This window comes from Aythya ferina (genome assembly GCF_964211825.1).
Source record: "Aythya ferina genome assembly, chromosome: 17".
NCBI classification, from domain to species: Eukaryota; Metazoa; Chordata; class Aves; order Anseriformes; family Anatidae; genus Aythya; species Aythya ferina.
This window is the reverse complement of record NC_140316.1, coordinates 1,563,546-1,576,817: the sequence shown is the minus strand read 5'-3', so window position 1 is coordinate 1,576,817 and position 13,272 is coordinate 1,563,546. Positions and strand designations below refer to the sequence as shown.

General features: G+C 39.6%; 1 protein-coding gene across 2 annotated transcripts in view; it reads right to left on the bottom strand.

The window, feature by feature from the left end:
* The window catches only part of TMEM132C (transmembrane protein 132C), a 225,516-nt gene that overhangs the window by 103,994 nt on the left and 108,250 nt on the right, over window positions 1-13,272 (bottom strand). For both annotated transcript variants that reach the window (XM_084491633.1, XM_084491632.1), the window contains exon 3: window positions 2,773-2,919. In XM_084491633.1, the coding sequence (XP_084347759.1) occupies window positions 2,773-2,919 (147 nt within the window). The remainder of the gene's footprint in view (window positions 1-2,772; window positions 2,920-13,272) is intronic.

The window sequence follows — 13,272 nt, the reverse complement described above, 5'->3', positions numbered from 1 at the left end:
TTCTGAATAAATCAAAGTTAAGAAGCTATGTCTCTTTGCTTTAGTGGCACACACTTAAATAGAAGAAATACTACTTAAAAAGTAAAAAACCATGGCCCACATATTCTCAAAATGTAAGCGTAAACAATTATTCCTGTGAGGTACCTAAAACATGTCCCTTGGTTTTTATTACTTATATAATGTGAAAGCTGTTAGCTGCTGAGTGGTGTTGCACCTGGATACAAACTGCTTGCTTCAAAATTCTTATAAAGTAATTACAACCATACACTTACAATAGTAGAAAGATGAAAGAAAAGAAAAGCAACATGGCAAGAAAAAATAGTTGTTTTATGTAGCCTGGGGGTTTGTTTCCAGGGATGTGAAGGGGAAGGAGTGCAAAGGTTCACCATGGTGTGTCAAGGAGACTCCCAAGTAAATAAGAGTGTGCAGAGAAAGGCCAGGAGTTCCTATTCACATGCTTAACTACCTAACACATCACTTTCTTCATTATGATCTGAAGGAGCTCTGGGATGAGGTTTTATCTTGTTTCCACAAAACAGTTTGCAGGAGGCAGCACACCAATACACTGAGAATTTACTATTAATTTAAGAAATATTATGACTTTTCACAACCAACTGGGCACATGTGACAACACAAAGGGAGATCCAAATTACTCCTGCTAGTTTCAGTACAGAGGAATAAGGCACAACTGCAGAAGACCTTTCATTTTCCTTTCCTGTTAGCTCATTCTCTGAGCTGTGATAGAAATAGCTGGTCACTCAAAGAAAAGGAACATACTATCATCCTCACGAAAGGCTGTGTGAATGTTCATAAAACACTCAAGAAATATAAATATTTACTTACTTTTCGGAAGCTCTTTGGTGAAGGCCATGGAAAATAACACTCCCTGCTTAAATTAACATAGATGCATTAAATTAATGTATCTATGAAATCACTGAGTTTACTGCAGAAGAAAATTAGTAGGTGTTGATGCTGGAGCTCCAGAGTGGTAGCTCACATGTACACTGACCTTGCTACAGAACTGCATGTTGCCCAGATGCACTACACTGCTAAATCACTCTGAAAACGCTGGAGGCAGCACAGAAAGATCCCATTAGGGGCTTGCAATTCTTGGCCAAATTAAATCAGTTTAATAGAGTATTTGTACTCTGCACAGAGGGCTCCAAGTGATGCTCAGTAATTGTAATGCCCACAACATCATGTGCTTTCCCATTGGGATCTCAGTACACACACCCCTAAGTTTCTCCATCAAGCTCATCCTTGTATATTAAAATTTCATTCAAACCTAGGCTTGTCATGCTTTCAGAAGACAGGGACTATTTGCATACACAAGGAGAGAAAGGTGTTAATTAAAACATTGACTTTTATTTGCATAATCAGTGCTACAAATATTTTTATAGGTTAATTAGACTTTATGCAAATTGGATTAAGAAGATTTAATTTGGGATTTGATAACCTGAGTATTATAGTCCTGCAGTTGTAAATACGTTCAGAATCATACTCTGTTCTATAGCTATGTTTTTCCTTTTAAACTTTTTGTTTGTTTGTTTGTTTGTTTTTCCCTTACTTCTGGTAGGCTTGGTAGGCTTAAATGAGTTATTTTTCCTTTCCTCACTCCATACCACCCCTGCCCTCACCCCCCCTAATCTCCACTAAAAATCACACTAGCTGCAATGATACTATGTGTAAATACAATGAATGAATGAGCTGTTCACGACAAGAGAAATTTCCACACTTTATGGAAGTCTAATTTTCTCAGGCACTCAAACTGGGCATAGAATATAAGTGTTAAAACCTGCTCAAGTTTTCTATGCTTGAAGGTAGTAAAGATCCACCGCATGGGAAAGCAAAAGCCTACACAGAATCCACTGAAGGGTATATGATACTCTTCAATGAGCCTGGGTTTGAGGCTAATAATAAGTGTAGAGCTTGTGAAACATTGCTCGGATCTGTACAATGGAAATGCTCTACGTGGACTAATGAACAACAGTGTTGTTAGACTTCAAAAGATGACACCCAGCATGAGCCAAATGATTTCCACTGAAACCAACAGTGTATGAATTCACTGTATGATGTGGAAGACAATCAGAGTTCCTGAAAAAGCACCACTTTTATGGCTGTGGAACAGCTAGACTAACTCTCAGTACAAGCATATCAAACAGGAAAGCAGGCACTGGCAGGCCAGTTCATACCAGTGCTTCCTGGAGTGTGTGGCTGCCTCTGACAGTTACCAGTGCATAGCCTAGCAAAGGAAACGCTAGTTCTGGAAGAAGAAATGCTTTGCAGAAGGGGATTCTGCCATATTACACACAGGACACTAAATACTGAAAGCTTTAAATTATCCTGTACCAATGCCTGAAAGTTACAGTGGCTCATCCTGGAAGAATTAATTACTTGCTTGGTGAGCCAACCATGGAGGCTGTGATACATTCAGAGAAACAAGGTCAAAACTATCTAGCTGAAAAATTGCGTTCAATAGAAACCTTTAAAATTAAGGATATTTATATCCATGCCAAAATGATCCCCTCTCCCAATCTTAGGCCTATTTTTTTTTCTCTCTCATTTAAACTGATTAATTTCATTACCTGGAAACTGAGATATCCTGTTATAGATCAGCAGATGGTACCATAGTTAACATAAGTGTCTCCAGATTTCCAGGCTACAGTTTTAATAGCTATGAGTAGCGGTAATGTGAGCCCTATGTCTTTCAACCAATGAATGGTATCATGGATATAAATGAGTTTAATGTGCCACGAAGATGAGGTTTCATACCTGTTCCTTGAACTTGGTGCTATCCTCTGACAAATAACCGTTGCAGTCGAATGCTTTCCACCATTCCCCACTTCTTGTTTCACATCCCATTGCTGGGGATCACTTGTCTTTGCATTGAGAATATTTACGCCTTTCTTCACCTTTGCCCTGTTGGAAACAGCAGTTGTAAAAAGTTTATAGGAGTCATTCAGGACTGTGATCTTCCTAATATAGCTCAGGCATGGAAATCTCAATGTATCAAAACTAAGCTAAGTATAAAAGACATTTCCAATCCATAAGTAAATATAGACTGATATAGTGAGTGCAGATCTAAGGCCACCTATTACTCTTTTTTTTGGACAGAATCAAATTCCTGTGTGCCTTTATGTGTTCTGCCAACAGTAGGCTGGAGTTATGACAAAGACTAAACTTGTAGGACAATCTGCACTCGATGTTTATTTCTTTATTCTGGTAACAATTTCATTCAAAGATAAATTTGTCCCAACAGAGAAGACTTCATAAGGTTCTGTTCATCTGTATCAAGACAAGCTTGTGCTTGATCATTGCAAAGATGAATATTTCACTTGAGAATTTTAAATAATCCATCTATATATATAGTATTCTTCTAGCTATCAGTGGACAGGTTGCTATTCTGCCTTCTCTGTGACAGATTTCCAAGGAAATTTCTGTTTCTATTTGGAATCTCCAGCCTGGAGAGAATGCAGCCATTGTCTAATACAAGGCTTTTTAATTCAGTGATATTCTTCGAGGATGCAAATTTCTGCCACTGTTACTTGTTATGCCCAGTAAAAAGTTAACGGTATTTATCGAGTGATGGATATCAGCAATAACTGAATGGAGGGTTAATTAATGAATATTTGCTCAATTAAGGGGCATTTGTATGAAGAACTCCCAGCAAAGATGCTATTTAGGTGCAGAACATTTAACTTCTGTCCTCTAGTTCTATCACAAAACATCAAGAATAAGCAGTACTTATACAGTCTTTCTCTTCAAAAAGACAGAGACACAAAATTCCACCAGCCCAGAGGACTGATGCGAAAAGATGCATATGCATATCTTTAGACATTAAAACACTTTAAAAATGTAGTCATGAATAATTTGAGTAAGTATAATTGTATTTCTGAAGATTATTTTTTTAACACTGAGACAAAAACAATTAATTTAAGACACTGAAAAAGAAAACATCTTTTTTTCTTTGTATAAAAGCAAAGCACTTAATTCTCTCATTTGCAACAAGAAACACAATGGAGCTTCACAAATTACAGTCTTGTTCTAGTAAAACTAGCACAAACTTGATGTACCTCTAATGCCTTCAGTTGAATTACCCAGAAATAAAACCAAGAAAAAGTAAGGGGAGAATCAAATCTGCTACTGAAGGTTCATTAAAGCCTTAAGCCCCATTAAATTTTCCAGCATGCAGTTCAAATAAATGAACAATAAATAAATAAATTTCATTAATAAGAAAACACTACCGCCAATCTTGAAATGCATACAAATCCATCTGCATGCTTTTGGTAGTATGCATTTTAGGAGACATTTGGACATATTTTAGGATACTGATATTTAGCTACCGGGGAGAAGCTGCTCTTTGAGATGGACTTTGAAATGGCATAATGTCAGTCAAAATGAAGTTCTTCATGTTTGGATTTTCAACACAATTACAACTTCCTTAGCAGCTGTAAATTGCTCTTTCCATCATGTAGCTTGACATAGTCAATACCTGGTCTCCTGTTAATTAGGATAGACATTTTGTGTGGTCAAGGTTAGCAGTAAAATACATTACCAGAGGACAAAAGACCATGGCTAAAATGCCATTTTTTTTAATTAACTACAATATGGAGCATTAAGTTGAGTGATTTTCACATATGCCATTATATAAAGCCCATTAAAAAAAAAAAAAATCCATCCCAGGGTAAAGTGGGTTATGTTTAGTGAGAAAAATCAATGTTGTGATTGCACTTAGCACTGGAATTAGGGTATGAACACCCAGAAGACTGAACTTCCTAAATAAATATGCAGAAGCACAATTTGCAACTCTCCCTCTAAAAAGGGCATTGAGTTTTATATAACAAGGTCAATGGATGAATCAGAATTAAGTCAGACAGTACTGAGCCCCATGCATTTTTAAATGCAGTCTGTACCCATATGCCACAAATGTTTTCACTTAATTTTGTATTTACTTAAGTGTTTGAGTGCTAGCAAGGAAAAGTCTATTTAATTCCTTAACAAAAATCCATTGACCCTGTTGTATGCCTGTGATTAAATATTAGTTTTTTAAAACCAATAGTGCCAACTTTGTATATAAAAATTTGCAAGTTATAGTACCTCAATAAACCTTGAGACAGAGGACCTGAAGGCCAAATTGCTTGACAGTCTCCTGTATTTATCCACCTGATCTATGCAGTACATATACACTAAGCATGTTTACTTAAGGGAAGCAGGCGCAGCAACAATAAACAGAGGTGACAAACAGCTGAAGTACTCCAGGTTCCCTCAGTGCATGCTTCCCCACCTACTCATACTGCAAAATTCTCCCATCTGCCATGGCTGCTTATGCTCACAGAAAGGTGGTTTTGCACAACTCTACAGCCAGGAAGTATCCACCAGCACAGCCAGAAGTTGTCACTTTGGACCCAAGTGGAGTCAAAATCTCCCACCCCAACTTTTTTCTAGCTAATTACAGCATTTCCTGTGGGTGTCAGTAAATGTCCTCTCTCACTATGCCTATGTGCTCTCCATGACAGTAGGATAAACTAAAGCAAAGCTCCAGGTCTTCTGATCAGTAACAAAAATCACCCTCCCCTTCCCCTGGATCTAAACACATACCCTGCTAAGCAAGCCACCTACATATGCACAAAACTTCAAGGGCAGCTAATTTATTTGGGTTTGATGAAAAGTTAAGCACATTTTTTGATCTTTTGACGAAAGCAGACCTTGCAATGGAAAGATGAAAGAACGACCATCATTAGGAACAGAACAGAATACCAGAGGTCGGCTTCAATCCCATTCTAAACAGGAGACTCCATCTGAAGGAGATTTTGAAGCTTTATGAACACATGGTAGCCAGAATGGGGCTTCTTGCTTCAACTTCTAAGGTTATTAACCCACAGCACAGGAAAACTCTTCCTCAACTTTGTCTCAAAATAACTGGGTAACATATTTCTCTTTAATTCCCTCAAAGGGAAAATTAAAACATTTCACTTGGCATGCTGAGCAAGCTGCATCTTAAAGACATTACTGAAAAAGTCTCCAGCAGCTCACCTACATATCGTTACATAACTGTCATCCAGACCAAGTAAAAATATTTACTGACACAATCTCACACTGAATGCATTTGTATAAGTTTGCAATTTCCAAGCAAATATTGTTTCCAATTGAAGCTATTAGTTGTACACAAAGATTTTCATTTTGCACCTTACCTTCCTAATGTGTTAAACTTAGAAATAACACTTCTAATTAATACAGGCTGATCAGAGCTGCAGATGAAAATTTTGCCATTCCATTTCACTGTCCTCAAATTACAAGTATTTGGACAGTGCTCTCAGACATAGGGTCTGATTTTTGTGTGGTCCTGTGTGGACCCAGGAGTTGGATTCCATGATCCTTTTGGGTCCCTTCCAACTTGAGATATTCTATGATTCTATGATTCTACAAGAAACCTCAGCAGTGTTTAGACATAATACTATACAGCTGATAAAGACAGTAATTGAAAGGCAATTGAATCAGCAGCAGTCAGAGCTAAAGATGTGACTTACAACTGCAGGAGCTCAAATTATAATTCCCTATTTAAATTTAAATTTTAATCTTGCATAAGTGCTTATAGCCATGGGAGGGTTCTACCACCTGCAGCAGGGCCTAGACAGGACAGGCTGCTGAGTGCTGCACACGTTTCTTCAAGCGCTCTGATTTTGCTGATGTTTGTTAATCCTAGAGAGCATCACCTCTGTCACTTCAGAGAAATAAGGAAGAGTCCTTGCTTCATGCTTCCACGCTTCCCTGGTACAGCCAGGGCACAGCCTGTTAGCAGGGTTAGCAGTACTGACAGGCTGCACTCCAACAGAAAGTTTGCAGAGCAGCTGGGGTACACAAGGCTCCCCTTGAGAATAAAAAGCTAAATCAATAGTAAATTCCTATAGGCTCCATAATACCTGGAATAGTTTTCCAGTTATTAAACTTTCTGGTTTCTGCACTGTTTCTTTTTAGAGGGTTATACTTAGCTCTGCATCTTCTGCATTATGCTCCTCATAAATGCCGTGCTATTCCCAGCACACTGTACTTTGATCTGAGCGCAGGCCAGCTTCAGATCAGTGACCACTGAGTTGTACAGTCTCTTCAGCTCACATATGTTGTCCAAGCTGCTGTGCTGGAAGACCTTTCTTTAGCAAGTATTTAAAACGTAACTTTTAAAAACTGATTCAGATTCAGTCTAAGTGGGGGGACCAGCTCATCTGTGAGGTAGGCCTTAGGTCTCGTGTGCTGAGTGCAGGCACACCATACCACACCACACAGGGTGAGGAAATGCTGGCGCTAAACCCACTGTACTTCCACAGGTAAGTCCCCATCTATTTGTATTTGCCAAACTGGTGTTTCGACTTAACAAATACTGACCCCTTTCGGTCAGTCCTCTCTGGAGCTTCAATGTTTCTTGCAGCTCTGCTACTCCTCCCTTAGCTGCCCAGACTAGGAGAAACCCTTGACATTACTGATTCTTAAGGTCACATTGTAAGAAATGATTTTACCCTACCACCTCAGACCCAGGGAGCCTCTCCTGGTGGCCTGTTTCTGGGCTGTGCCATACAGTAAGTCCCCAACCTTTCTGGGTTTTGCCAAAAAAATTTCAACTTCTTCCTGCCATGATTTAACTTCACTCCTTTCTTTCTTTGTTCCCAGCATAAATCAGGAGATTAAAGCCAGCTGCAGGAACCCATAAAACCAGGCAGGAGACTAACCACTGCAATTAAGCAAGATTTGTTTTATTAAGAAAGTCTTTTTCCTTTCATCTATGTGAAATGAGTTGATAGATCTCACCACAGCTCTGAATGGACAGTCATCTGCCTTGCAAAATAATATTCATTAGAGGCCTCGTTGCTGGTCTTAGTTGAGAAGCCACAAGCAGAACATAAGACTCTGGCCTGGTTAGCCGTGTCAACCTTTCAAATATGCTTCTTTGATTTGTAGAGTACATGGCCAGTACATGGGATGTGATTAAGTGGCTATGGCTCTGCTCGGGGAATAATGGGGATCAGATGTCAGCTTCAGGCTTCCTGCATGACTCTACACAAGCCTCAGGAGCCCTGTTTGCCTCCGTCCTACCCCAGCAAGCAGATTTCCACCTGTGCTTCGCATGGCCACCCCTTTGCTACGGAGGTTTTCATTTACAAGCCAAATGCACAGGTAGGTAGTAAAAGAGAACCCCATCTCATCTGTGGCATTTAGGTACAAAATTTATTAGGTAATACACTGCTGCTAACAGCAGTATTTCAGACTTGGTTCCCATTAAATAGGCTAGTATGAAGGGCCATCCATGCAAGAATTTTGTTTTCTTTGATTTCTAGATTTACAGTATGGGCTGATCATAGCTATAATGGAAAATCTTGATCCTCAGAGCATCTGTTTTCCTTTAGGCACTTTCTCTTTCACATAGTAACCAGAAAAGGCCGTTGGGAAATGTTTTTATTATTATTTTTAATTAAAAAAAAAAAAAAAAGTAAATGTCCCTGAAAATGTAGGTATTTAGCTCACATTTCTGGCTTCTTCCCATTTTCTTTTCACTTTTTAGAATGTTGGTCTATTTGAAACAACTTTGAAAAAATGCCATGTCAATACCAAAAATTGAAATATTTTACTACGAAAATACAGTAATCAAATCCTTAAGAACCTCTAAACCAGAATGCCTAAGCTTCTTGAATACAGGTTTAGTTCTGTAAGCAGCTGACGCTGCTTACATACAATGCTTACAATATTGCAGTATTTCTGAAACTTCCTCTTGTCAGCTGAATTGCACTAAATTCAGCTCCCCAAAATTGCATATTTTGTTGACTTCACTGTCCATCAAAATTATATAAATTCCTTCCCCTTCCAGTGAGGAATCCTGGGATTCAAAATCGCTCAGGGGCTGTTCTTTTATAGTGCTTCTTACATAACTGAAATTCACTGAGACACTAGGAAAATCAGCTGTCTTTTATTTCAATGGAGTAGGTGCTTCAAATCCTTTAGGAAGCTTTGAAGAGCTCAGCTGCAAGGCATGAGGTGGATGCAGTCAGCTGTATTTTATTTTTTTTCCTAAGAAGAAATTAAATGGGTTTGGGGATTTTCCAGTCACGGAGTTCTTTGGTTTGGGCCAATTTCTATGGTTAACTCTTCATTATCATTCCCAGTCCTCTTGAGATCTCAGGTACTTCATTGTTTATGTAAAAAGAAAAGGAAAAAGATATGTTATCTGTGAAGCTTGGCTAACACTACTGAAGTCTAAGAGCTAGTCATTTAACCCTCTAATATATCTCATGGCAAAACTGCTTTCTGCAGCTCTGAATGTTAATAGCACTAGTTAATGGATTAGAGGAAAGACAGGAGGAAAATACATATACATAAATAAAAGCAAGAGGGAACTACACAACACAGAGAATCTGGATCTGTCTTCCAAGGTGAAAGGAAATCCAGTCTGAATTTACAACCTGTTAATATTCTGCCTCCAGCAAAGATAAACACTGTAAGCTCCTAATGTTCACAGGAGCTGTCACAGGGCTGCTACTGTGTTTAACTTGCTTACTCCAGTTCATCCTGTTTTCAGAGAAACAGCCACATTTCAACCTAGTTATTACCAAGTCATTCTCAAATCCACTGGTCGAGAAGAGTATTTAAACTTGAGGCAGCTCATAGGAGCTCTAAACCTAAGGGACTTCATGGCTACTGTAAGCTATGTTTGCTCTCTGCCCTAGCTCAAATTATCAGAGCAGTGACAAGATATTAAACAAGATGGCCCAAAGTAGAAGAAAAAAAAAAAGTCATGCACCAGATAGCTCCAGTTTAGTATACATCCTCCTTTGCTTAACTCCAAAGTCCATAGCTTCAAGAATTTCTTTGGACATAGCTGTTGCGCCTCAGCTCCTAGTCCTCTGGAACTGGGAATCACCACCCCTATTAAGAAATATGGAAGAGGGAAAACACAGAAGGAAAAAGTGTTTTCCAAAAGAAGAACTCCATGCTTGCTTTTGTAATCCTTAATATTTTTGCGATGATTGATATGGGCATCCCAAAACATAAAAATCTCTTCCCATTATGAAGGATGGAGATCCCATTGTGATAAGCACTATCCAAATATGGAACAGGATGCTCTTCCTCACCTCAGAGTTTACAAAATAATATGACTATTAATCAACAGATAGGGGCATACAATGTGGAAGCACAAAAATACAGGATCACAAGACTGTTCTCTTCAACCTCTTGTTTTATAACCCTTTTCCTGTTACCTCATGGAATTAGCAGGAAATCTGGGCTCATAAGAAAGTCAAAGGAAGCTCTTACTGAGACAACTGAAGTCCTATAGTGCCTGGGAGGTGTTTGCAGCAGTGTTACAATACCATTGCACTCCGCACGGTAAGCATTTCAGATACTTAACCTTAACTGAAGAGAGGACAGGCTGAATTTGCAGATTTCTTATGATTTATTCATCCTTTCAATTTCTTTAAAGAGTACACGAGTAGAAAGGCTCCTTTATGATGTGAAACTCAAAATAACCAATGGGTACAAGTCAAATATCCATCTCATGGCCCTGCAAGGAACTGAAGAAAGTTATGCATAACCCACATCTAGGTAAACTCCCTGTGAAGTTCACTAAAGGTGAACATTCATTTATAATGAGGTATTACGCCTTATATGAGCAACCATTGGAAACTATGCTCTGCTGTCTGTTGAAAAGTTGGAATAAGCAGCTGTCTCACACCAAAACATGCTTGCAGAGAGAGAGGGATGGGTGTTAGTAAACAAAAAACTCGTGGTGAATCCAGAGTACCGATTCAGCTGCACGTGCTAAATAAAAGCTCATCACCTCCACAGATCTAATTTATAGATCCAGAGACCTTTTTTTTTTTTTGATAAATAAATGTATTGAGATTTTATTTGCTGCTCCATGCAGTTTCTATTACTACAAAAAGATCTTTAAGCAGCATATTTGTGACATTCCCCCAGCTGCCAGAGCAACAGCAGCGCTGAGGAAAATATTTAATGTTTGCAGTAGTTATTAGGATTATTACTTATACCACAAGTATCTTTTTAAAGTAATCTTCCTCTGCAATCCCTTTGTGTTTTTAATCCCATCCACACTCCCCCTTCAGCAGCTGTTATGGACACAATTTTGCCATCAGCCATGAAGGTTGTGTTTCCTTTTCCCTTAGACAAATATATTTCTGAGATCAACTGCTAGAAAGAGGAAGAGCAGATATCCTTAAAACATCATGAAAGAGAGGAGTAATTCAGGCAAATACTTGTTTCAAATGTTAGGTGTTATAGTATGTATTTGTACAAACGATAAAAGAAGGGACTGATTAGCAGGTGGTTCATCCCCAAGATGCAGTACTCCTTTGTACTCTAATCGGTCTATCTTTTCTACTCTAATCAGTGGACTCTGGGTTGGAGCATTTTACCATTATTCTGGACAAGATAACTCCCTTGATGTCCCACACAGCAGGGAGTTTGCTGACTCCATGGGTGCTATCATAACTTGTGCTGCCATCCATTTAGTCCTGTCTCTTTGAAGTACTGAGCAGCTCCAACCAGCTAGGGGCAACCTCTTGTTATGGATGAGTGCCAGAACTGCCATCAACAAAGTAGAAAGATTGCTAAGAAAGATAATTGTAGATTAAAATGAGAATTAGGGCAACAGGTTTCCTTTTTATCCCCCGTACTCTAATACTTGCTTTCCTCATCGTGATCCTCAGACTTGCATATAGTCACTTTAAGTTACAATTGACACTGCTGCTGTTCTTGCACACCTAGTATTCTAATCTGCACGCTAACAGTACAATAGAAATACTACAAAGATGGTCTAGGGGAATACAGCAGACAAAACTGCTATCTTTGTGTTTGAATTGAGTCTTAATCCAGTAAAAGCTGCCAGTGATCTACAGTACCGCAGCTTCCAAATTGGGTTCTTTCATGTTTTAAGTTTACCCAGTAATAGCAGAGATCCTCGTGCCCTGAGGCAGTTGCTGGTAGTTTGTGTATTTAGGTGCAGACCTGAAGCCCTTGAGATCGGCACAAATACTTAGAGAAGTAAGCCCAAGTACTGCTGCTGACCTCAAAGGCCTTGGACCAGATGCATGCAGCACACATGGGTTTCCACAGGGCCACTAGCTGGCAGGCCACAGCCAGTGGGCACTGTCAGTGGGAAGGGCATGCAATGGAACTCATGTGGCTCAGGAGTGAGAAAACAATAAATTTTTATAAATTACTTGTAGTATGTAGCTCAGGGGGTTCAAGTTAGGTAGAAAACCATCCCATTCTCCTGCAGCTTGTTTCCTGCACCTGGAGTGCAACAACCCCAAGCAGAGCTACAGGCTGGGAGCTGAGTGGTTGGAAAGCTGCCTGGCGGAGAAGGACCTGGGAGTGATGGTTGATAGTCGGCTGAATATGAGCCAGCAGTGTGCTCAGGTGGCCAAGAAGGCCAACAGCATCCTGGCTTGCATAAGAAACAGTGTGGCCAGCAGGGCTAAGGAGGTGATTGTCCCCCTGTACTCGGCTCTGGTGAGGTTGCACCTCGAGTACTGTGTTCAGTTTTGGGCCCCTCACTACAAGAAGGACATGGAGGTGCTTGAGAGAGTCCAGAGAAAGGCGACCAAGCTGGTGAGGGGTCCTCTTGGTCTGGGGACTTCTGGCGTCCAAAAGTATTTGTTAAGTTAAGTAAAAGCTTCCCTCAACTTTTACACAATTCCTTAGTGGAGAAGCTCTCTTCATGACTCTACCTCATGATCATGCCTGTTCTCCCGTCTGATCACTTGCTCCTTTTTGGGACATGCGTCCTCTCATTTTGAGCTGACTTTTCTTGTCTAGATCTAAATAGCATTGACTAATGTACCGCAACAACAGGAGCCCCTTAAATTCTTTGTACATTAGGTAAGCGGTGTCCAATTCCTGTTATAGAAAACTACGAATAAATTGACTATGACAAAAATGAGCCTGCCCAGCTGTAGGACTGTTACAACGAAGGATTAGGAACAAGAGTTCAGGCAGCAACTCCCTTGAAAGTTGCTTTCCATTTCCCTTTTGTATGTGTTTGGTTTGCCTTATTCCTGGCTCATACCTAACTGTAACAGCAATTCCTGCTGCAGAACATCTCAGCCAATTCTCTGCTATCTGACCACAGATGGCTGTCACCTTAAATACAGACTATCAAAGAAAAGGGTTTTCCTATAGAAACTCACTAGCAAGTTAGAGATGAAATAAACACTGCAATCAAAATAAAAGCATGACTTGACACTTTTTTTTAAACAAGGCACTGTTTGC